Here is a 26,365-nt window from a genome sequence, read left to right on the forward strand (position 1 = left end):
TGAAGGAGATTCATCAGAAGATGTATTGCCTTTAATTCAGTCTTATTTTATTCACTAATCACAAAATTAAACTGGAGATAAATTTTAAACTCTGGTTTGGTAATGCTGAAAGGCGGCAGTCTGTGTTTATCCTCAGATCAATAACTTTACACCTAATTCTCTTGATTCCCCAAAACACAGTTTTGTCCTGTCTTATTTTTATTTTATGAAAAGTGATCCTTAACCCAAAGTGTTATTACCTCACGTGTCAACATTCTCTTTTTTGACCATTCCTCAGTTGCTTCACACAAAGCTTGCCTCTGTTCAAACGATTTTCATCTTATTATGAGATTAGTCGCTTAAGCAACAGGCGGAGGGAGGCCACGTTGCAGCGCCGAAATCACGTTACCTAATCTCAACGAGAAATCACACAGAGTGGTGCACTGATTCACCTAAAATGACATTGGTGCATTAGACGTTGTTACTGTGATGGTACGACGAAAAGCTAGGACATAAGGCAGTGTGGGAGTAAATATTAACAGATGATCTGTGTCTAAATTCGAGTTGAATAATTGCCGACTTGTCTTGCATCAGAATACCCATCAGTCCTGTAGCTGAACCATTGTCAAAGTCAAGTCTCACCACACTGGAGCAGGTTTTCTTCAGGGACCTATTGTTCATTATACATGCAACTCTATTTAGTCTCTATGTCTTTGCTGTGATGAAAAGAACTTCCATAGTATGATGCTGCCTCCACCATGCATCTCAGTGTGAACATTGCCTTGTCTTTGCAAATGTAATCCTTTTGACTTCTGCTCAAACTGTTCTGTTTTGGAGTCATAAGATTAAAGTTTTAAATGCTATTTGCATAAATAAATTAACGGCTGAACCTTCAACAGTAACTTCAGGCTTTATGGGTCTTAGTGCCCCCAAAAATAACAAGATGTTATTCTTATACATATATGAAGGCATATGAAGAATCTTTTTAATACGTATAAAGGTTTCAGACAATTCTATATCCACTTATTTTGTGTATTTTTGGCCCTCTCTGTTTCCTCTCCCTCCCCTCTGTGCAGCTGTTAATCTCCTGCATTGAGCTCTGAGTTGGACTGGAATGTGTTTGGTCCAAAGCCGTCGTTGGACACGGTGCAGCACCAGTAGATTTCTCAGCGAGGTTACCTGACCAGAGGAGGACCTGAAGGAGCCCTCTGGATCTTAATTTGACCTTCTTCACCTGTTTGACTGGACTGAACAGCTGCCATGAATAACAGCAAGGTTGAATATGAGCCATTTGAATATTCTTACTATGATTATTCAGACTGGTACTCGAACAATGCAGAGCCCACCCAACCACCCAAAGAGTGAGTACTAAATAAAAGTGTCAAATTGTGCTTTTAAAGCATTAATTCTCTTACACAGTTACTTGAGAAAATTGCATTTGTTATGTATAATTGTAATTTAGTGTTTGTGGATTAGATTTTTTTTTTCATCAGACAGAGTTGTTCTGAACGTGAATATCAAATGTAATTTCTTTTTGTCAGAGTTATTTTACCATGTGACCCGACAGCAGACGACAAGCTGTTCCACATATGCATACTGTCAATATCTGTAAGTATACTCAAGCAAGTTGAAAGAAAAAAAATCATTCAGCTGTTGAATAAGAAAACTGAAGTAAATCAGGAAATGCCCCAAAAATTATATATTCATATCTAAAGTGACAAAGCCTTGAGTCATCTAATAGGCCCCGGTGACGAAGGGAACAAAAGTGTAAACCACGACAATAAAACATCACCTCAGTCTAAATATTGTAAAACCATTGCAACTGCACTGTAAATCCCCTTCAGAACTAAATATACTTTTTAAATTTTCTGCTTGCATTTGCTCCACCAGTAGTAACACAGAAAGTTAAAGTTATAGAGAGTATGCACGTGACGGCACAACTAGTGACGTCTCCGTGGTTACAGCCACTGAGTGACAGTTGAGCCTGGAGATTAGCAGCATTAGTTTGAATCACAGACTTTAATAGCATCTAAATTGAAAAATTAATTAAAAAAGAAAACAAGAAAAAAAACTGTACCAACAGATTTGAAAATCAATCAGAGATATATTTTTACAGATATCTCCGACTGACAATGAAATTTAATGTCAGGTAATATTAATTTATGTTGTATTTTTTGATGAAGTCGTACCTTAAGTTACTGCTTAAGTTACGTTCTGGAGGGCTGTCAGATAAGTTTGTCGATGTTGTTGTTTTGACGTAGTTACGGCCGACAGTAACTATTTTAATTATAACAATAAATAACAATAAAATAATAAACTTAATATGTGTGATCACTTCTCATCATCCTTTTAACGTCCGGTAGCATGCTATAGTATTGAATGGCTAACGTTACTTCTCTGTAAAGCTCTTAGCATTAGCATCTTTTATTTAGCTACATTTATCATAACTGCAATTAACCAAAACTAACTGAAACTGAGGCTAATCCACTTTTCCAAATCCATAGTAGTTTGTATGGATCATTGTAAAGTCCTATCGTCCTTAATTTGATCTGATAATCCACATTTTTTCCGGTCTTTACTGATACATTTCACTGTGTTTTTGCCACTCAGGGGGGCGCTGCCCCATGTGGCAGTGACGTCAATGAATACTCTTTATCGAACAAAAGCACCTTATGCCATTCTGCTGGTCATGTGTCAAATAAGATGGACAAACTTTTTGGCTCAAAGGCCACTCTGGATTTTAAAATTTGACAAATGGGCAGGACCACTAGCCGACTGGCAGGGGTGTGTGTGAAATAATATAAGTAGAGATGATAGACTCGGATGTTGGTGTTCAAAGTTTGGCATTTAGTGGAATCAACTCAGACAAATGTTACTGCAGGAACGAGGTGAAATTTCTGCAGCCTTTAGGACAATTTTATAAAAGCTCAATGGCCCATATGTGGCTGTTCTACATAGCACAGAGAAAGGCTCTGAGACTATTCATGTCAAATCATACCCAGATTCACTGCGTCTGAGATGTGAGTCATGGTTTTATTTCTGGTCTGAACTCCCACCTGTTTCACAATAAAAAAAAAAAAAAGTGAAGATGAATTTGTGTAGTGACCCCTCAGATTTAGGTTGCAGCTGCTTGGGGACACACAAACCATATGTTGGAAACCCTTTTATTAACCTACAAACAAGACACTGCAGAAACTGCAAGAAACATTAGTGAATGAATCAACCAGTGTGAATCAACAGACAGTACACTTTTTCATAAAATAAATGTTATATTTCTGACATTTTGCTAAAGTACAATAGTGCTTTGTACATGTTTCCATTGAAAGGTGTTTTGCGAATAAGCTGTAACTCTCGTAAAATCTCGTCTCGCGATTTCCCATAATTCTCTTAAATTCTCATCACCCAAGATTTTACTATGAGGAAGATGGACTTGAAATGAACTGGTCACATGACCCCCTGCGTTATCTCTGGTGACGCTGGTGGCCAGGAAATGTAATAAAAAGTGTTTCCATTGCACTTTTGCGATACACCTGAAAAACCACCTCATGAGAGCGTAAAAATGTTTTAGCGATATCTGAGACATTTTTCGAAAATGTAGGCGTTTCCATTTTTAATGCGATATTTATTGCGAAACAATGTGTTTAAATGAAGATAGGTAAGGCCCAAATAAAGAATAAATGCACAAAAAGGACTAAATCAAATGTCAAAAGTTAACTAAGTCACTAAGAAAACTAATCATCAACCCCAAGAACAAAGAGACACAAGGAAAACTAAGGAACCGTCAGGAAAAGTGAACTAAGTGAACTGATGAACTGGCAAGAGAAAAGATAGCACTATGTATACACCCCACAGGCTAATGAGAAGCAAGTGAAACTAATTAGGGATGAGCAAGCAAACTACAGACGAGGAAGGAAAGTTGACAAGACACAGGTGAGGATAATGAGTGTGGAGCCAAACTTGAAAACCATGGGAGAAGTAAAAGCAACAGAAAGACGTGAATCTTTTCAAAGTAAAACAGGACAAACATCCCCCTGGCATAATAACCAAAAAGTTCAAGCTGAAAAGACAAACAAAGGAAGAGCAAAAAAAATCAGTATCACGACAGTATGGTATCAGTACAGTATCTTGCCTCGTATATACTAGCAATGCAGCCAGAGACTGGAGTTGCTTTAAATGGAACAAATCTGTTCTAATCCCCAATTTTAGGCAGTTGTCATCATTATGACTTCATCCAATTACAAGTGAAGGTTGCTTTAACTCAGTAAAATCTTGATACTGTACACAGAGTGGACGTGGCCCAGTTTCCTTATTCACTGCAGCCGGTCAGATATAATGAGATACTGCAGTCTGCAGTAAAAGCCTCTTTATACTGTATGACTCACAGTTCACTTTGAGTTTTATCGTCTGTATTTGCAAAGTTTTGATGAACATCCTTACCAGCAAAACACTATGAATGTCATAACTTGATAAATTAAATTGACAAGAACGTTTCAGTCATGTTCTGTGGCAAACAACAATGCAGACGAATTAAGACAAATGTTGTAAATGGGGCAAAAAAAAAGAGTTTTACTTTGAGAAAAACAACATTTAATTTACTTGCCTACTTATTCTACATATTCTTATTGCCTACATTGCTCTTTGTTCTGAACACTGGTACACTTGGAGAAGAAGCTACTGTAATGAAAAGTAATTTCCCCTTGGGATTAGTATATAAAATATATTAGGTCATTCTGATGAACTTCTCATCTTTCCCTGAAGCTGGCCGTCATGTTGATCCTGGCAGTTCTCAGCAGGAAAAACAAACTATGCCAAGGGTTCACAAGAGGATCCTCCAGCATCTTTAGGTGAGTGGACGTTATAATTTTGAGGACTTGTTAAATAATCGGGATATTTATTTTGCTAAATTTAACCTCAGATTATCTAATTATGTCTGATTTCTGATGCCGCAGTCCAGCCAACTTCCTGGACCAGACTCAGAAAAAAGGCCTGGTCATGGCTGTTTTTGGGCTGGTGTTCAGCAAGCTGGCGATGCTGGTGATCACCCCAGACCCTCTGCCTTTCTCCAAAGACACTCCACAAGAAATTAAAGGTGGACATTTGTGTGTTTATTTATCCTCTGTGTGATGGCAGATAGAGCTGCTCCTACAGCTCACAAAGAAATATATGCCTTGAAATCTTTTGACTGATCTCACAGAGATCTTTCTTTATCTTCTGCTTCCAGAGTACATGAAGATAATTGCCATTTTCTACTATCCAGTCCTGTTTTATCCTCTGTTGGTCTGTGGCACTCTGCAGCACAAAGCTGGCTATGTGTTCGGGACGCTCCTCTCCTTCAGTCACTTTGGAGTCCTGGTGTGGCAGAAGTTTGACTGTCCAAAGACTCCAGAGGTGAGACCCCAGTCACACATTAATGCAGCATACTATACTAAAACATGTGGAATGAATTTTTGACAGTTCTGAGGAGATTAGCTTGCGTTTTGTAAAGTAGAAAATTATGAGCAATGCAAATACTGAATAAGTGGCACTCTATATGTTTTTAGCTAACACCTTGAATTTACATACCTGAAAAAATATGAGCTTTATTAAAAGAAAAAAGAAAAAAAAAAAACTTGTTCAAAATCCAGCAGTTCCTGTATCTGATATGCACCATCATCCACAATGGCCTAAAACCCATCTCTATTAAATCTGTAAATTAAAGCTGTACTTACAGGTTTCCTGTCCACTAGGGAGCAGCACAGCAAGCAAGACACAACACTAACATAATCATGAATTTGCCACAACCGTCCTAGATGCTTATAAAGTTGCTGTAATGTAAATTTGTTAGGTGTCATTCTGTTGTGTACATTTGAAGCAGTTTTTTTCTTAACAAAAAAATAAAATCTTACAAACCAAAGCATGACAGTTACTACAGGGTCTAGGGATGATTCTCTGTGGTTTTACCTTTTTTCCAGTAAAACCTTTTACTTACGGCTGATAATTTAACCACTTGATTTGTTTGATCTCTGTCAAAATATGATAAAATCTATTGATTATCAGGATATCATCTGTTGAGCTCATGCTGCTGTTGAGTTTTTTGTTGCAATAACTGTGCAGTGATGTTTCAGTGCATATCTCAGCAAACATATTTCCCATGTATTGATTAAAATATTACATTTCCCCCATTCTCACAGATTTATAAGTTCTATGCTCTACTTGGGAGCCTGCCTCAGCTGGCCTGTCTGGCTTATCTGTGTGTTCAGTTTCCTGTGCTGTTTGTCAAAGGACCGAAGACTGACGAGGTGAGAATAGTCAGAATACACACGTTAACATGTTAAAAAAAATCAGTGTCTCTGGTGGAGATGAAGTAAGAAATATGAATTCCAACTATGTGAAACAGAACTGTGATTACAGTAAGCAGCTTGTGCAGAACAGAATGGGTTTAATTTAGCCACCTTGAGCTGATTATGACGAGAGAGCTGGTAATTCTTTGCCCCTTTTGAATATATCAACGTAACAGAGACTTTGTTTCAACAGCGGGTTTATTCAGAAAACAGTTTTTCTTCCTGTGGTCAGAATAAATAAGGAAACTAATCCGAGGTGCAGTTTTATTTTCCTGTTCTTTTTGGTATATCAAAGAGACATTTTTACTTTTTCAGTCACATCTTCCAATGTTTTTGCTCACAGGACCTTGACAGCAGCTACTACACCAACTATGTGAAGTTACTTCTCAAGAAAAGGTCCTCAGCTGTGAGGTGGGTGAGCAAAAACACTGCTTGCATGACCAATGGGGACTCAAATGGAACCCATGGTTACCGCAGGGGAAGACATGTACACACCTGACAATATACTACGCAACTCTTTTTAATTTTTATTTAACAGTAACAAAAAACTGGTACAGTTAGGTCTGTCAGGAAAGCCATTTAGCACCCACTGAGGCTAACAGTTAGCATTTTAGCATAATGTAGGAAATGTAACAGCATAATAAAGGAATAAAAAAAAACAGACAAAAAAAAGATTTTATGGAGTTAATTAAAAAAAAGCATATGGAAACTAGATGTGATGAAGAAATTAGAGGTTTGTAGCTCACTGTGGTATCTCCTGCTGTCGCCATTTTGTAACTCCTGACTAATTCAAAAATGGTTAAAAAGGTAGAGCATTTCTAGGGCATCAGAAGTGGACGTGTGACACCAAGACAGGAACCTAGAAACTTGTAAGGATGTGTGGTACATTCTCCTTTCACTCAAAGCAGCCCTTAATTATGCATAGCATTACGGCTGGCTATAATTTAAACAACAACAACAACAAAAAAAAAATTCCCAGTACAGTTGAATGGATAACTTAGCTAGAGACCAGAACCAAGAACTGCTTACCTGGAGGCAAAGATGTTTTTTTTCTGCTGTAAATGACATTTTCACATGATGGTTTTGAGGGATTGACTTGTTCTTTGGAATCAGCCTCAAGTGGTCATTAGAGGAACTGCAGTTTTTGTCTCTTTTGCATTGGCTTCAATTCTTTCGTTTAAATGATGATTCACTATCATGTAGGCGAGTTCAATCATGTCTGTGAATTTAGGAGGATGAAAAGATGAAAAGGAACTTACAAATCACTGAAATTCACTGAAATTACATTGTTTTAAGACAGAAAACGGTGGATACTTAACTAAGAAGGCTTTAATACTCTTCACCTCAGAAGTTACAGAAAATACAACAAAAGAGTTAAGTCGGGTTTCTTTTCCTAGCCATTTCTTCAATTCTCAGGTGATTCCAGTTATTTTTGGGGGATACTTTTAAACTCATGTAAATCGCACTAATTCAAATATCCACATATCCTGAAATGTGATCCTTCAGTTTGAAATTATAAGAAGAGCATTCACTGTGTTTGTGGCTCACACTAAACGTTGTCGGTTTATGTGTTAAAGCTCTTCAGACACAGACAAGCCAACGCTGGCAAAGAGAATACTGGAGGTGCCTAAGAGTTACATTTACATACCTGAAAAAGGTGAGTTTATCAAGGTTTAAAGTGACGCTGTAATGGTAAATTATTTTGTAAGAGACTATTATTGATTTTGTCTCTTCCAGTGTTCCGTTATCCATTAAAGCTGGCTGTGTCAGCCTTTGTCTCCTGTGTGGCGATGTATCACGTAAGACCTCTTAAATCAGTTACAGTTGTTTGTCTTTTAGGCATATGAATTTATATATAGATAAAGTATTTTTTATTTTGTTCAGACTGCTCTGCTGTTGGTCACCCTGGTGGTGCCCACTCTCCACATTGTTCGCGCTGGTATTGATGAGAACATTGCCTTCCTGTTGCTCGGGTTTGGCATCATCCTCTCAGACGACAGGATGGAGGTCGTCCAAATTGTGACTTTCTACACTTGGTTGCTGGAAGGTGGGTGAAGTCACCTCCTTAGGTAATACCACAAAGCCTGATAAGACAAGATGATCATTTTGTTTGTTCCTTTTTCCATTAGTGTGCTATCTCTGTGCGATGACGCTGTCTTGTTTGGTCAGCATTGCAATGCTCATGAAGTCCATGGTTCTCCACAGGTATGTGTAGAAAATACACCTGGTGAACAACTTTTCAGTTTTTGATAGTTTTGTGTGTATTTATTTAAGCCTCATTGTTTTTTTTGTTTTTTTTTTTTGTATTATCATACATATAATGTTGCAGATTTTTACCATCAATGTTAGGGCCAAATAATTCTCCAATCACTTTGGAAAATGAACATTAAATGCTACTGTTAACTACCTCTGACTGTGTTTACAACTTCGATCAGAGAATCCAACTTGAATAAAATGATCTTATCAGATATATACAGTATGTTTGCACATATATCAATCACACAACACGTAAAATGACAGACTACCTTTGGTACAATGTCAAATATTATACTCAACAACGTGGTTCTGCCTACTATGGAGCATCACATGTAAAGGAAGCAAAACAGAAGTGGAAGATTTCCCCCCCCCCATTTTATTGACAGCACTGTATTAATTCAGTAGAAGAAGATGAACAAGACATTTCCATGTCTTCAACATTGCTGTCCACGTTGTTTAGATCAAGTGTTTCCATGGTTATTAGGAGATGATAGTTTCCTATTGAACAGATTATCAAAGGATATTTACAAGATTCCCTCTCCATCTTATTGAAAACTAATGATCCAGTCAGTTTATTCTGACTGAGGCATTTTTATTCTGATTATTAGTGGAATACCACTGTTCATGTAAATGTAGCAATTGCTAGATTTCCAGGCCTTTCTGTCTGAACTTGTTTAATTCTGTTGCAGGTCAAACTTGAAAGGACTATATAAGGGAGACATTTACAGCCTTTATAACAGCCAGAAGACCATCCGTCCATCTAAACCTGGTGTTGTCTGTTGGATGGGTTTAACGGGATACCAGGCCGCAATCATCTGTCTCGGTAAAACTGAAATAAACTACAAAACATGGCAAACAAAGGTGACCAAGAGTGCTCTGGTCATCTTCTTCTTTGTTGTTCTTTTTAATGTATCTCTCCTACACCATATATTATATTATATTATATTATTGACAACCACACATGGATTTTACTTCTATTTTTTTTAATAGATATTATATTTGGAGTGAAAAGTGAAATCGCAGGACTAATTATTCAGACTGATTAATCTCTGCTGGAAAATAGGTTTAAATTTAACTAACTCAGTTTCTGTTCTGCCCTTGCAGGCATGGCCATCCAGACCGTCGTGTTTTTCATTTGCTTCTTGTTCCTGGTGTTTTTGATCATCATCCCTGTTTTTTATGGCCGTAACATTATTATGTTTGAAATTGCAGGAATGGCATGGTGAGTCACTGACGGCCCATGCAGCTCTTTTAATGAATTTATCAAATTAGGGGTAATATATATTTATTTTTATTCCTGTGATGTCTCAGGCCGGTCTGGCTCACGCTGGTTCTGGTGACGCTGCTTCAACATGTGACTGCTAAGTTTGTTTTCATTAAGAAGGAAGCTGGTACGAGAGACTTGAAAAACAGGTACGTTGTGAATTTATTTTAAATAAAGTTGTATACAAATCAATAGAATATGCAAGCGGGACATAAACAGAGAAACCACAGTCTTAGTGTGATTTTATATTTAATGCAACAGACTGTGGACGAGCCCGTTTGAAGCTCAATGTTGGTGACAATGGTAGTTGCCATTTTGATTTAGCATCTAACTAATTAACCACTGATTCCGAAATGATTCAAACTTTAAGAATTTATTTAAACAGGTGAGTTGTTATGAATGTAGAAATGAGACCAAAATAGTTTTTTGTTCCAGGATGTAAACATGTTTCTTTCTACTGTTGGACAAACTTCGACAGTCTATGTCAGGGATTGGCAACCTTCAACATTCAAAGAGGCATGTGGACAGAAAAGAAAACACTGGGAGCCACAAAATCCCTTTGACATCTAAAATAAAGATAACACTGCATATATCGTTTTTTACCTCTATGCTATGTATAAAAAAACTATAGTGTGTTGCATTTATGAAATGATAGAACTACTACAGAGGAAACAAAACTGTATTTAGGCATACATAACAGGGATTAAACCATGTTTTGGCTTACCTGCGCTCGAAATGTTCAAGAAATAGCGGGCTGGACCTGACGACGGGTGTCGCACATCGGCAGTTGTGACGTATATTTTGAGCGACCAAAAAATAAACACGTTTTATTTTAATCTTACAAGATCACCACAAATACAAATTTAGAATTATGTTTGTTTGTTTTTTAAAAATAAAATAAAATAAAATAAAAATAACGAAGTGAAACAAAATGCATTTGAATTAAATACTCGATAACAAGGAGTAGACTATATGTGCTGCAATGCACTGTGGGAGTTGAGTGCTTTTGTTGGATGTTATGTGTTAAACCATGAGTGTGAGTAGTGTGGTATTCAATATGATTCAGTTGTTGCATCGCTGTTGTTTCTTTTATACTATTCACTGGATAGATATCGCTTTAGAGGCAGCGAAAAACGACTTTAATCAGCGCGCTTGCCCCGCACGCCACTGAGAGCCGCAGCAGGGGAGCGAAAGAGCCGCATGCGGCCGACCCCTGTCTATGTGAATGGACTCACTTTTGGGGTTAGTCCCTATTGGAGTTTAGAGGAACTGCAGTTTGTTTTCGTTGTGATGTGTCAACTTAATTTTTCAGCCCAGAGGTTACATTTAATTTTTTGATACTGATTATATTTAAACAAACAGATAATATAGAAAACAACCTAAAATTTCCCTTGCGGAAATTGCGAAGTCTGTCTAAGTCTAAATTTCTGTCCACATTTTTTCTCCCCTAAGAATCAGGAGTCACTCCATTGGGAACTGATTATGCCCTGTCGAAGATCTTTATGTGGTGGTAGACAGTTAATTTCTTATTTCTTCTTCTTTCTTTACAATAAAATGGCTCAGATCGGTTAGAGGACTATTCAACTGCACGCAGAAGTTTTTTTTTTTTCTTTATCATTTGAAACACGGCAGATAATGAAATACCAATGACGATATTTTGCCCACTGACAGTTTGGATGATTCATTAACAACTGACCTTCCTGGGGAATAAGATGTAGAGAATTTCTTATCAAGAATTTCTTTTTCTTTTATTAAAAAGCAAGATCACAGTTCCTTGAAGCTTTGGTACTGAGATCAGACCAATTAAATTTCATATTTTCCAAGAAGAATAATCTTATCGGCTGTGTCTATTATTATTTAGAGAGAGCCTGTTCCTCCTGACGTACCTTCTGTTCCTGGTCAACATTGTGGTGGGATTTATTGTTGCGATATGGAGGATGGTGATAACAGCTTTGTACAACATCCTCCATCTCGGTCGTATGGACATCAGTCTGCTTCACCGCACCGCCGAGTCCAACGATCCAGGTAAAAATGATTTTAGTTTTCAGGCGACCGTGTATTGCTATGACACCAACACCACACTACAGTACATCAAATAGGTGAGTGGAGATGTTATAGCTACGGTCCTAGACTGACATCTCTGTGACCTCCCAGCCTACCGATACTACACCCACTTCCTGAAGGTGGAGGTGAGTCAGTCACACCCGGTGCTGAAGGCTTTCTGCGGGCTGCTGCTGGACATGATGGTCGAGGGCGGCCGCGTTGGACAGAAAATAAAAGACGCAGAGGAAGGTAGAGAACTTCTTAAAATGAATGCCATCCATCATTTAACAGAGAAAAATAGTGCATGCAATTATACGAACAAAAACGATGAGGGCTTACTGTTCCTCCAGAGTAATGAGCCCCTCAGTTTGCTGTCTCGTTCCACCCTCAGCCTGCTCCTCCTCCATGCTTTCAGGGAGCCAGGACAACAAACCCAGCAAGGCGAGCATCAGCCGGAGGGTTCGCGCTCGCTGGCAGCTGCTGTACACACTGGTCAACAACCCCTCTCTGCTGGGCTCCAGGAAGCACTTCCAGACGCTGCAGACCGCGGACAACATCCTGAACGGCACGCCCAGCCGCACCTCCAAGAAAGACAGCATGAAGGAGGCCGCAACGCCGGCCGTGACGCCGGCCGCAGAGCCGGTCCAGTCCACCGAGACGCCAGCAAGCCAGGAAAAAACTGACTGAAAGCCCTATGCTGGCGATATACTCCAAACTAAACTAAAGTATTGCACTGTTAGGGGAAGATTACATCAAATAATGAAAGAATAATTAGAGGTTAGGCAACTAAAACGTCCGGTGAAAGTTCCAAGACCCCCAGTCCTACACTCAGTGAGCCACTCAGTCTGTGAGCTTCAAAAATACCAATTTGTTTGTGATATTGTTTGGAGTATACTTCCAGATTTTTACACGGCCCTAGAGTAAACTAAAACATCAGCCAGAGTTCATCAAACAGTTCATGGTGACCAATTACAGAAGCTTGGTTACGAAGTTTTGGATGGGATTTATTTAACTTCAGTGAATTAAACAGACGGATTTGTATAGTCCACAAACTGGTCAATCCTTATGGGGTTTAATATTGTGCCTATAATCAGAAAATGCAGGAAAATCTTTTGGAAGGTTGAAGTCCGAAGCCTGAAACTAAGTTTTGAAAGCAATTGTCTGTAAATACTAGTTTATATTCGAATTTCGTTTTTAATTGCTTCAGAGCTCTTTTTACAGGGTTTGTCATAGAGTTTCTTGTAACATCAGACCAAACATACACATGTGTCTTTCAGCCTTTTCAAAATAAAGCTTCCATTCAAAACTCATGTTTCAAGGTTTTAGAACAGCAGTGTTTAGATTAATAAGGTTTCAAACCTGGGAAATAATTCACCAGAGGACCTGTGACCTGTGTGAAATATGTTCTTGATTTGAAACAAAACCTTTTAACAAAATTACATTTCAACCTTTCAAAATGTTTTATGTAATTTCAGGATATGGCATGATATTAATCTCATACTTCAGAGTTAGTCTGCACATCATTTATCTCACTGATGACTTGTCCTCTACTTTCTTCAACCCCCATCTGAATAACAAAGACATTTACCGAAGCATAAATAAATATAAATAAATAAAAAAAATCACAGAGGCTCCTACAGAAATATGTGCAACTATCGGCTATTGTCAGTGCACAACCTTCATTCTGATGATACCTCACAATGAGCTGAGCGACAGCTCTGATCAATGTCACCAGCACAACTGGAGCGCGGTGTCAATAAGAGGTCTATTTTTGCCCAGGGTTAATGCAGCCATGTCAGCACATTCTGATGCGCATGCGTTTCTTTGTGCTTTGACGCTTGAGAGATTTTTTTTTTTTTAAGTTCATGGATGGTAGAATTTATATATAGCATTAATATATAAAAATGTATTTTATCACTCCAGTCTGAACTTGCCGTGCTACAAATTGTCATGCAATATCTTTTAAAAAAATGCTTGTATTCATGTTTGCAGTAATCACAGGTGAATTATAGGAATAAATACAGGTTACTATCACATATGTAGGTAAAAAAAAAAGGTTCTGCCACGTGATGGATTTTAATTGAAAAATAAAAGTTTGTATAAATGAAGCTATAACATTCATAACTTGCGAGTTATGCATACAGTGATTATACATATTAATTTAGCAATTACTGCGCAAAGATCGGGGTCTGATTTCATTCATTAACAGGTTTTATTTCTTCCTGTCTTTACAGCACAGATTTTACCATTTCAGTTTTCAAGGCATCATTTCATCCTTTTATTTAGTGCTATTTATGAATTTACATTATTATTATAATTTTGCTTTCATTTTTACGTTATTCAAATAATACACAGGTTCAATTTTTTTTTTTATTATTTCAAATATGTGCAACAGTAGTATTCAAATATATTGTCTTCTGCCTCTATTTTACTAAAAGATGTTGGATTCATGTTAATGTGTATTTAAAGAAATTTAAATATGTAGGGGAAAAATTAACCACATATATATATAAATGTCTAATGAACCAAAGATTTTGTGACACCCCTGCAGTACCTCTGCGGACCCCCTAGAGGTCACGGACCCCCGGTTGAAGACCTATGCTTTAACAGCCATAAGATATAATGGCACTGTTGTGTAACTGTTCTCTAAAACAACATCAACAAATTCCACATAAGAGGCAAAATAATTTAAAAAATTTTAAGAAAAAAGTAAGGTACTGGAAGTATACGTGGCAAGATGGTGTCTGGTTATAGGTTACATGTTGTATGTGTAGTATAATTGTATAGATTCATATTATATTTGGTATAGGTTAACATCAGTTTGGCTCAACACCAAACTTAAGATTTTGCTAGAGAAGAAAACTGGACGTGAAAAGATCAACAATTACATGTTTTTCTCAAGTTCAAACTTTATTGAGGCACATAGGATTAGAATACCTAAACACATTAGTAAAAACATACTATTTCTTTCATCACAGGGGTATAAAACTGAAAAACAAAAAGACAACAGGAAACACGGACTCGAAGTTATTAGTTGAGCCAGGAGGTTTTCAACAAACTGTGACGCACAACAACACGCAGCATGCAGGTCTTCTAACACAACACACTCGTAGGTGCTTTTACTGTAGGAGTAGACTTGGTTGATAATATTGAAGCACAACAGTTTCCATTTAACACACCACAGTTATCTTCACATGTTCACGGCGTATCTGCACGAAGAGCTCATGGCAGCAGGAAACAAAGGTTTTATCTTTTATCTGAAACACAACGCAGGTTTTCTTGACATCTTGAGTTTCTGTGTTTTTAAGCTGCTGCACTCTGCAGACTTAGTGTAGAAGCATCTTTAACTCACTTCCCCCCTACATCTACTTTTTCTTAATCACATTTCAGATGTGACACAAGCGTCGCTGCTTTTTGTTGTCCATCCTCGAATCCTCGCCTGTAGCTGCTCACTTATCGATACCTGTTACCTGGCATTCACTTTGATTTATTTCATCTTCTCAAATGGAAATGAAGGAATCACTTAAAGCACTTAAAGACAAAGTCTCTCTACAAGACGATGAACATTTACAGATTATGTGGTCTTAAAAAAAAAGCAAAAAATGCATCATTTCCATCATCTCTTGCCAGAGAGTATGAAAGATCAAAGCTAAAACAAAGGCAACTGGACTTTAGTTGAAGACACTTAAAAGAATGGATCAGATTTGTACAGGCCTGGCCCGGTGAAGGACCAGTCAGAAGATCTGAGTCTGGTGGCAGTTTGGATTTCATTCAACGGATACAGAGAACAAAAAAAAAATACCTCTGCGCGATGTTAGAGATGTTCTGTTTGTAAGCACATTCAACTCGACGGAGCTCAGATGACATGTATGACTATGCTGTTGCCCCTCTTCTGTCCTTTACTGGACAGACCCCACCCACAAGATCTTACTGACCCAGGATAACCAGCTTCCAACAGGGCAATCAAGATACAGATAAATTTTAACAGGATGTCAAATTTTAGTATTCTTATCATCTATTGCACTTAAATAAATATAATACTTAATACATGCATATAATGATTGTCTAACACTGTGCGTTCTGTTGCAGATCTGCATCCAGATTTGCATGTAAAAATGGCTTTTTTAAAGAACAGAACTGTGCAGATGTGATGAAGGTGCACGGTTTAGTTTTAGCCAGCTAGCTATTTACCTCTTCTTCCATTCTTCATGTTTATCAGACACGTTAGATCCACACTCTTGTTTAACTCTCTCCAAGACAGAAAATAAGCACACTTAACAGCTTTCATGTTGAGCCCCCTTTTTGGAGGTTGTCTCATTTGCTTTCTGGTGGCGTTCATGGTTAAACTCGACGAGTCGTTGAAAGAGGAAATCAAGTCGTCCTCTTTCTGGTGTTGGTCGATGATGTCCTGTCCAGTCACTTAAAAACATGTAAATGTATTTTGAGTGATGTCATATGACTTTGGAGAAAAAAATAAATAAAAAAGTGGAGAAGAGAAACTAAACCTATTTTACGTCACACACACTTAGTGATTTGGATGTTTGTAGCTGCCTGTGAGATTCACAGCTTCAGCTCCCAAAGGCAACCTGTCACTATACTCTGATCCTACTTCACAGTCGTCTAAATTTCCCCTGCACTGGGACAAAGTAAACGACTCGGTCACCATGCTCTCTTCCGTGTCCGCCTCTTTCTCCCCGTCTCCGCTCTCCAGCTCTGCCTCCTCCTCGTCCAGCTGGCTGCCGTTGATCCTCCTCTGGGACTCGGTGTGAGGCGCGTGGAGGTTGAAGTTGGCCGCGAGGCTCCTCTCCATGTGGTACTGGTCTTTGGCCTTGAGGATCAGCTTGTAGGTCTTGCTGCGGTATTTGTACACGAGGTGGAAGCACGTGGCGCCGAGCAGGGGCACGGTCGACACGGTGAGGAGGCAGATGCTGACCGAGATGATGATGAGGAGGTTGGGCACCCTTCGTCTGGTGGTGAACAGCACCTGAACCTCGCAGTCCTCGCCTCTGTAGGTCAGACACAGCGTGTAGTTGGTGCCAGGCCGTAAATCTCTGAACAGGTATGTGTTGACGCCCTGCTTGATCCTCGACCACTGCACGGCCGAGTGCTTGTGGTCGGCCGTGATGCACAGGTACAAGGCGTTTGAATTAATGCTCTCTGGGAGGCCGCGGTGTTCTCCGCTGTCAATGTGGAGGCTCTCAGATGTTGTGGCGGCGGCCAGTTTGACGCTCTTACCTCTGGGTATGAGCAGAGGATTGAGTCGCACCGTTGCTTCCGTTTCTGACACCCCCAGCGCAATCACGCCAAAGTCGTACGTGTACTGCTTGACGTCCTCCAGGCTCCCGTTAAAGACGTGAGTGGAAATGTATCGTGTATTCGCCGTCAAGGCGCATTTATTAGGAGTTGGTGGATACCCCGATGCCTCCTCGTGAGACTCGAAATTGGCGCCTTCAGTTGGAGGTTCGGTCGGCGCGATGCTCGTGACATATTTTCTCCTTATATCAGGGAGGCGCACAGAATCAAAGACGGATGTTTTGTCTGTTGTTTGGCGTACAGACGGGTTTGTTTTAGCAAAAACGGACGTTGTGGTCTTTCGCTTTTCTGGTGTTGGTTTTGGAGATGCCACCACCTCCACTAACACCGACGCCACCGCTCTACCAAACTCATTTGTGGCAGAACAGCTATAGTTTCCACCATGTTCCTTTCTGAGTTTTGATATGAGAAGAGTGCCGTTATTAAAGACTTTGACCGAATTCTGAGAGGTGAATGTTTCTTCGTTAGATTTGGCAGAGTTGTCCTCAGTGAACGACAAGGCTACCTCTTGTTTCTGGTTGTTGCTTTGAATGTTCCACATGACCAGCGGCTTTGGGTTTCCTCTGAATTCACAAGTCAAAACCAGTTTACTGTCCTCGTAGATGTTTCTGTCATGAACGTTTGGCTCGGTCTGTATTGTGACATTTGGACTCGCGCACTTCGACTCGGGCATTTCAGTGACATTGATTCCTTGAAGTTTCTCTGGAGCTGCGCAAGTGATCAGATTTTTATCAGGAAGCGTGATGGTTGTCGTCAGAATCCAGTCTCTGAGCCAGTTGAGGGAGCAGTTGCACAAGAAAGGATTGCTATGTATCTGCAGATATGACAAAGACAATAAACCGTCGAACGTCCCCTCAGCTATGGTCACAAATCTGTTGTTGTTGAGTCGGAGGGAACTCAGATATTCGAGGTTTGAGAAGGCGTCCCTCGGCAAGTGGACCATCTCGTTGTGGTTCATTTTCAACATCTGCAAGACGGTGAGATTCTGCAGATCCTCCCAAGGAAAGTCTATGAGTTTATTGTGGCTGATGTCAAAGTTGCGCAGATGAACCAAAGGCGTGAGAGTCCCTTGTTCGATGGAGACAATCACATTGTGGGTCATCCACAGAGAAATCACCCGGGTGACATTATCGAAGCTGCCCAATGGTATGAAACTGATCAGGTTAGCCGAGAGACTTATGGTTGTAGCATTGGGAGGCAAACCGCGTGGGACGTCGGTTAAGTCTTTGTACGAGCATTCGGCAAAATGTCGGCTGTATTTATCTAAGCAGGTGCAGGGCTCAGGGCAGCAGAGCCCAGTGGGGAGGACGGAGGCGATCAAAGTGAAGAGGAGGATGATGTCTGCAGCCGCCATTTTCTGCTCCTGTAAAACAGATTCACATTTCATCCATCAATTACTCCATGAACCCGGATTTATTAAAACATTTAATGCTACATTCTTACACTGGAAGACTTAAAGAGAAGAGTGAAGCTGAGTCATTCATTGTTTTTTAAAGAATGTTCAGATACCTAATGGATCTCACAATGCACTAATGAACATGTAGAGCTGCTCCTCCATCTGTTTATTGTTGATATCCAGCCTGGTATATAAAAGACTTCAGGATTCTTCACAATAGCTCGAATCAATGTTTGCGTTAAAGGATCATTTCACCAGCATTAATGCATGGATTGATGCACCCATGTTACAAAACATCTCAGTTCCAGCCCCATGTAGTCCTGCAGATAGTTTTTGTTTAATTTGCACTAGGATTTAGATTCACTGTTAAGAAATATTTCATGTTTAGGCCTCTGAAGTCGACAGACGCACCAGTGCGTCCAATTTAAGACAGCGCAGCAGCAAGACACAGCGTCACTGAGTCTCTGCTTCAACTTTTGTAGAAAGTACTAACAGTTTTTAAATTGTGTTAATAGGCCAAGTAAAACTACACTTATTATAAATAATTTACGCAACTCTTTTTCCTGAATATTGTCATCATGTTGGTGCGTGTCTGGTGCACGGGAGAAACGGTGAAAAGTAAAACGCTAGCAGAGATCACTAGCCAGCTTCAAATGCTCAGAAACTGAACAAAACAAAAGATACCCCCTTTCCTATTTGTGGGAAAAAATGCATCCCATCAACCAATCAGGGAGTGATGTGTCAATGGTTGCTAAGGATAGTTTTGTAAATGGTTATAAATAGCTGTACAAAACTGTGTGATATATTTCCTACATTTTAATGAAAATAGTTATAAATAGTTCTGTTGTTTGCTAAATTTGTACACAAGCTTTAGAAATTTACACTTGTTTGTGATTTTCACAGAGAGAAATCAAACTTTTTCCTACTTGGATTTATAATTTTAGTGTGGTTTAAGGTCCAATGTATTAATACATTAATTTGTCGAAATGAAAAAATAATTGTGAACATGTGAGTCTGAGCTGAAATGGATGACACCAAACAAGGAAACGGCCAATTATAGTCAGGACTCCAGAGGGTTAATACATAAAAAAACATTTAAAAATAAATAAATAAATAAATAATGTTTCTTGCTGTAACTTCAAGATGCATTTCATTTCTATCACCTTGTAGAACAGCTTCTCACAGGCCGAGTCAAATTAAAATAATAGCGCTCATAAATCACAGCAGACGTTGCCCTTGGGAGTTTCTGTTTATCACCGTCTGTCTCAGCCGTTTATATAATTACTGACAATATTCTTAATGAAGAGACCCAACAGTGAGGTTTGTGTTCTGTTTCTCAAGATCTAGGACAATGTTTTCAGACTATGCAAAAAAAAACTGATTAACCCCTAGTGCACTGAGAAATATATCACATATCACACTACCTGCCAGCACAAAAGTCATTATTGGCATAATTTGACTTTTGCCTGTTTTCTTTACCTAAATGTGTCCCTTTTAAACTAGCAATGTCATTCTTCTGCTGATTTGCATTAGGTGCAAGACAGCTTCTATACTGGGAGTTTTTCTGACAACAACAACAACAACAACAACATGGCCCTGTGATATCTGGAAAACAGGAAATATACATATATATAGAATGAAGCTGCTGCGCATTCAGCCTCTCGGAGCTTTACAGACGCATATTGATTTAGGGGAGATTTTCAAACTGCGCAGCAACCTCCAGCTCTGTCCTTGGTGCTGAAAGGCAACCTCACGCCTCTGTCTCTGTCTGTCTGTCTCTGTCTGTCTGTCTGCAAACCACTGGAATCGTCTCTTCAGTCCACGACCACCAGCATCACAGCAGCTGTAATCTGACACAAACGGACTAAAGTTCATCCCTGCGAAAAGACCTCGACGCACATGAAAAATTGATGCATGGAGGAAAGAGGATCCCTCACCTCAGTGACACATAGCAGCCTGAAACTGCGTGACGAGCTTACCTGCGTTTTCATTTGTTTTGTGGGGTTCTGAAATCCGACTGCGTCAGAAGCGACGAGGATGTGCTGCTGCTGCTCAGAAGTTTGAGGCTGAGACCGAGTCCGTCTGTCTGTCTGTCTGTGTGTCTGTCTGCCTCTACATCATAAAAACACGCGTGTCCGCTCCTGGCTGTTTCCTATCTGAGAAGACACTGTATGTCTTACTGATGTTTCTCTACTCCCCCCTCCATCCTGTTCATCAGCTCTGGACAGAACCGCGTCCCCATTTTTTTTTTTTTTTTTTTTTTTTTTTTTTTCTTTAAAGGAGAACCGGCCTCTGACGCGGTGGCGAGAGATGTGAGAACTGATCAGTGCTCAATACTTAAAGACAGAAATCAGCAAACAACAGGTGACAAGGAAGGAGAACAAATTATTAAATGAATGGTAATAAATAACACCCTAAAATCTGGAATAGAGCAGCAATGGTTAGAGGGTGAATTCTTAATGATCCACAAAATATGATTCAGCATCTCCTGCTTTCAGCATCTTAAATGTGTCAATTTGCTGCTTTTTGTTATCATTTCTGACACCGAGCACTCACCTTTAGTTGTGGGAAATACGTGGATATTTTGGACCATTTTGTGATCTTTTTGTATCTGACTCGGGGGCCTGCAACATAATATGGAGAGAGATATCAGAGTTACAAAAGTAAGGGTTTGTTTCATTCAAAGGAAAACAAAAAAACATCAGTTGAGTTTCTACAGGTGACAAGGAGTCAGCTTATGCATCTTCAATAACATCCTTTATTCACATCTTCTCAGGTTGGTTAAGGTAATTAAGAACGAGCAGGTGGAGGTGCAGAGGGATGCAACAATGGACAGCAAACACACTTATTGCTTTTTCACACGTTTAAAACTCACAACGGGAAATCACGTCTGTGACTTGAGAGACAAGCAGTAGTTTATAAGACACTAGCATGAATGAAGGATCTAAAGAGAGCTTGATCCTTTTAGTTCAGAAGATTTTAAAAACTACAGATATACCTTCTAAAAGCATGTCAAGCTCCCATAATGACTCCATTTGTGTGTTACAACCCAAGAGTGGACAACAAGGCTGTTGTGGCTGGTTGTGGTAAATATGTGAGAGAGGAAAGGGGTAAACTTACAGAATGTAATGTATCACATAGATACTATTACACACCATCTAGATTGTAAAAGATGAAACTCTCGGGTGATGATCTGTGTTGGAAATGCAAAAAGAAAAAAATGTGTGGACACAGGGATTATTTCACTGAAAATTGTAAACAACGAAATCCCAATGTTCTCAAACGAGTACTTGGGAATTTGTTAAATTTGCATGTGATATAAAGCTAGAATAGTTGAAAAGCATAAATAAACAACCGTATTGACCCTTCACTACCAGTACATGTCAGACAAAAGTGTCTCCTTATGAGGACACAGGTCTAAATGAGGTAGAATAAGCTGCAACAAACCTAATACATTATGTCCCCATATGAGGATGCCGGGTCTCAGGAGGTTAATGTTATGCCCTTTAACCCTTTAAAGTCTGAACATATATGTTTGTTGATACATTAAAGCATTGTAAATAAAGTATTTGAATTACCGTAACTCACAGTGGTTTGCTCTATTGACAAATTCAAAGTGTGGCCAAACACCTGAGGAGTTGTGCTTTTGTCTGGAAGAAAATGTTTTTTTTTTACAACAGATCCCTCCAAACAATCCTCTCTTTGTGGGTCTCCCCGGTCTTGTGTCGCTCCACAGCCTCCAGCCGACAGCAGCAGTGCTTCATCATTACCGTAATGGCATCTTTTTTCCCCAGAAAGCGCAACTTCCCAAGGTTCAGCCACACTTTGAATTTTGCCCATCGATGAATTACAGAAATCTAAATACATTTTTTATGCGCTGGTCTTAAAAGGTTAAAGTCATTTTGCTGTCAGTATCTTTTACGACAGACTAGATGGAGAACTCTAAAGAGCTTGGTTCTCAGACAGCAGTCATTTTGTTGTAAACAAATTCAACTCCACTGCACCCAGGTGACATTTATGACTACGCCTTTGACCACATAAAGCCCACCCATTTGACTGGACTGACAGATCTTTGCTGGAGTGTAATCTGTTCCCAATGTGGAGCGACTCCAGTCCAGAAAAGAAATGTGTAGTCGGGAGAAGTTGGTCTGACTTCCAGGCTACAACTAAGTAGCATATTGGGTGGGATGGGAGTAATCTATTGAAAAAGGTGCTAGGTGAGATTTTTGTGTAACAACTTCGATTAGCAATTAATTGGTGAATGGAAACTCATTTTTAAAATAATTTTAAGCTGTCACGGCTTGAAGAGAGGAGCGTGGCTGGTTGATTAAACTGAACAGATATGGTGAGGTTGGTTGGAGCTCTGCATTTAATTTTTTACCACATCAGTGACCAAATAATCTGACCAGATGCAGTAAAACATGTTGATCCTTTTAGTTTAGGTTTTCATACTGGAATCCAGACCGGAGCCTCTCATTTAAAGCACATGATTCTACTTTGGTCTCATCTGTCTACACATCATTTTCTTTGTCCTTGCCACTCCGCCATGCACACTATGGTTGGTCAGTGCTCTCCTGATGCACGCATGCTCCATGAGCAGTAACATTAGTCGATATGAGAGAGTTGCTTTTTTTAGACTTTAATGTCTCTTGCTTTTGGAGTGATCTTTTTTCTGAGCTTCTCAGACAGCTCCTTTGTCCGCACATTCATACATTTCTACAACCATCAGATGTGAAGAGCTGACTGTGAAAAAACCCTGATTTTAACAAACAAAAAGAAACAGGGCACTGAACGACACCAGAGTCCACATGGACTGGAAACACCTCTGATCATGAGCTCTAGTTTAGCCTTGAAACAGACCTGTAATCATTGAGCTGCACTTCCTTTTGAAGATGTGAGGAAGCAGGGATGTAATATTCAATCAATTTCCTGAATAAACAAATATCATATCATAATATTTATGTTTCATTTATCTGACTGGGTTTTCTTTGTCTACTGTCTTGACTTGTTTTGAGTCATTGTTATGCAGAAATTAAGAAAATTATGAAGAATGCAAATGCATCTACTCCATTTATCCATTTATCAGCCTTTTGTGAGGCGGGCAGTCCACAGTCCCTGCTCTTTGGACGGGGTCTCTGCTCAGTAAATGTTAATTCTGCACCATCATCTGCTTTCTCCTTATTCAACCGTTTTCTACACTTCCTGTAAGAGGCATTGCACTGTGGCTCTGCTTCCTATACTGTAGGTGGCAACACATTACCAGCTGACATCAAGTGACACAATAAAGGCCTGTGCTTTAAATGGTGCACATTTTAACTTTTTAACATTTAATGAATGGTGAAAGAGTAAAAAGGGAAAATATTTTTATAATGATCCATCAATTTCTAATTTTCTAAAATAGCATTTTCAATGTGAAAGTCGGTTGTAGTTTTGGCTTAATCTTGTCTTAATTTATTTTTTTTAAGTGACACCAGATCTCAAATAGATGCTCTGTAGTGATTGTGCCATGATAATTTAAAGTGGTTTCTGAGTTTAATTTCCCATTCTGATAAATCTTGTATTTATATCACAAAATGTGCATCCCCCAAATACTCCAAACAAAACAGTAAATTAGTTAAATTAAGAAAAAAAAAAAAAAAAAAAAAAAGTAATTATAAAATAAGTCAAAGACATTAATAAGAAGTTAAATGCACTTTGTTACTCTATGGATAAGGGTCCCATCCACTCTGCATTAACTAGATACTACAGGTACCATTAAACGCCCGAAACAGCCTGGAAACAAAAGAATAAATAAAAAAAAACAAAAAAAATCAACAACTTTATTTTGGTAAAACAGTGTCAACATGAGTGTAAAGCTAAAGCCAATTTCAACCAGTCCCTTGCTAAGTATCTGCTAAGAGCTTTTTAAATTACATTTCACTTGACTCTTCTGTAAAGTGGATGATTTTCCAGCAGGTGGCACCAGAATCCTATTATAAAGAAATGTTTCAGTTCATTTTGACTGAAGTGAGTGAATGTGGTTTCTTTTTACAGCTTTATCTCAGTGTTATCCTCTTACAATCAATCTTCACTGCAGCATAGGGTCTTCTTAGTTTAATAATGTCCAGCTGTTGGATTTTTGTGAGAAAATTGCATGTAAAGTTTCCTTCTCATGCCATCACTAATGTGTCCGTTAAACCTCCACATTTTGGTCTTTTCTTACGTCACATCAAGTCACATCCAAAGGATCTGAGTTTAATTTAAAGTGCCATGATGACTGAATTTGGCGTTATCAGACTTGATTTCAATTTGTACAATTGCACGGAAAAACTGCGTTTGTGCAAAAGTTTAGTCAATTGTAAAGTCAATTTAGGCCTCATTTGCCTCATTAAACTTGTGGACTGTCAGATAATAATACCTTTGGGGTAAATTCTTCCAGTCCCAAAGCACAAACTCGTCTAAACAACTGCCTGAAGCCTTGAACATGAAGCGAACTGATCAATATGAGGCGAGAAAGGCTACGAAAAGAAATTTAAATGAATATCTGTTGCCTCAACTCTCATCAAAAATGCAGATAACTCATTCCACAAGACTTAAAAACACAAACCATCACATCTTTACGTGGTTCTGAAGAAGAAAAATCAAAGTATAAAAACAGCTAAATCTGCAAACGTCATAATATAATATAAAAACGAAATAACATAAAATATTTACTGGTTGCCACTGGCGGCTGGATGGTTGTTTGTCTTTTTGTGTTGTCCCGGTTTGTACCCCGGCCCTCTCGCCCAGTGACAGCTGCTCCTCTGTTCAAAAAATATGGCAGATATAGGGCCAAGAGTCTTTAGTCCCCAGTGCTTCAAGCTAGTTCATGTCAACAATTTCATAGTGACAGTGTTGATCTGTGATGTTAAGAAGATGTAATATTTAAGTTTATGATTATAATTTTGCAGTTTCGTATGTTGACACTAAAACAAAGTGTATTAGAGGGTAATGGAAATTTATGACTGAACTAATTCTGACCACATGATGGCGCTAGTTGAAAATTCTTTGAGGTGGAATTTTACTGCATTTGTCAAGAGTTAGTTCAATTCAGTTCATCATTTTCTTTGTTCCCAAGGGCAATCTGAAAGGGCTAAAAAATAAGGACCTAAAAAACAGACATAATCCCAATCAATAGACACAAAACCAGCGCATTTCAAATATCTCATCTTCCATACCGCTTAATCCTCACTAGGGTTGCGGGGGTTGCTGGAGCTTGTCCCAGCTGGCATAGGTCGAGAGGCGGGGTACATCCTGGACAGGTCTATCACAGAGACAAACAACCAGTCTTTGGAGGTGGGAGGAAACCAGAATACCAAGAGAAAACCCACATGGGGAGAACATGCAAACTCTACACTGTGAGGTATCAGTGCTAACCACCGAGCCGTTTGTGCCGCCTACATTTAAAATATGCATTTATTTAATAGTTAAATAGTTGAGAAAGAAACTTCCATACCAAATTTCAATCATCCATCTCAAAGATTTTTTTCCCCAAAAATATTAACCCTCATTACGTAACGCCAGGAAAACTCCGAAATGAGCGTGATTCAACCTCATGGTGTCACGAATGCCCCTAGAAAATGTTCCTTATCACCCTTTAAATGTCATTTATCAAACACTTTTTGAGACATTTCTCTCCAAACAACAAACTGCAGCCTTGTGGTGGCGCTAGAGTAGAAATACGAATATATAACTCTTTGAATCGTGTCCTCTTGGGACCATGACTGTGGGGTAAATAAATAAATAAAAATTGATGTACATGTGGAGACATTTAAT

General features: G+C 39.0%; 2 protein-coding genes across 4 annotated transcripts; one reads left to right on the top strand and one right to left on the bottom strand.

Moving 5' to 3' along the window:
* Positions 1-1,122: 1,122 nt before the first annotated feature.
* Positions 1,123-13,986, top strand: LOC125005861 (receptor for retinol uptake stra6-like). Of its 2 annotated transcripts, none has more exons than XM_047581498.1 (17): positions 1,123-1,340; positions 1,521-1,587; positions 4,738-4,823; positions 4,929-5,068; positions 5,201-5,367; positions 6,150-6,257; positions 6,643-6,710; positions 7,877-7,956; positions 8,037-8,098; positions 8,184-8,346; positions 8,429-8,504; positions 9,245-9,378; positions 9,660-9,777; positions 9,867-9,968; positions 11,681-11,844; positions 11,974-12,111; positions 12,254-13,986. In XM_047581498.1, the coding sequence occupies exons 1-17, from the start codon at positions 1,240-1,242 to the stop codon at positions 12,547-12,549; spliced, it is 2,070 nt and encodes a 689-aa protein (XP_047437454.1). In that variant the 5' UTR covers positions 1,123-1,239; the 3' UTR covers positions 12,550-13,986. The 2 variants fall into 2 exon arrangements, with proteins under 2 accessions (XP_047437454.1, XP_047437455.1); XM_047581499.1 differs by having other exon boundaries at positions 12,278-13,986.
* Positions 13,987-14,759: 773 nt separating this feature from the next.
* On the bottom strand, positions 14,760-20,808 carry LOC125005860 (immunoglobulin superfamily containing leucine-rich repeat protein 2-like). 2 transcript variants are annotated; one of them, XM_047581497.1, is made up of 3 exons: positions 20,551-20,808; positions 20,289-20,421; positions 14,760-18,538 (listed from the first exon to the last, which is right to left on the bottom strand). In XM_047581497.1, the coding sequence occupies exon 3, from the start codon at positions 18,527-18,529 to the stop codon at positions 16,388-16,390; it is 2,142 nt and encodes a 713-aa protein (XP_047437453.1). In that variant the 5' UTR covers positions 18,530-18,538; positions 20,289-20,421; positions 20,551-20,808; the 3' UTR covers positions 14,760-16,387. The 2 variants fall into 2 exon arrangements, with proteins under 2 accessions (XP_047437453.1, XP_047437452.1); XM_047581496.1 differs by lacking the exon at positions 20,289-20,421.
* Positions 20,809-26,365: the final 5,557 nt, after the last annotated feature.

This window comes from Mugil cephalus, chromosome 3 (genome assembly GCF_022458985.1).
Source record: "Mugil cephalus isolate CIBA_MC_2020 chromosome 3, CIBA_Mcephalus_1.1, whole genome shotgun sequence".
Classification (NCBI taxonomy): Eukaryota; Metazoa; Chordata; class Actinopteri; order Mugiliformes; family Mugilidae; genus Mugil; species Mugil cephalus.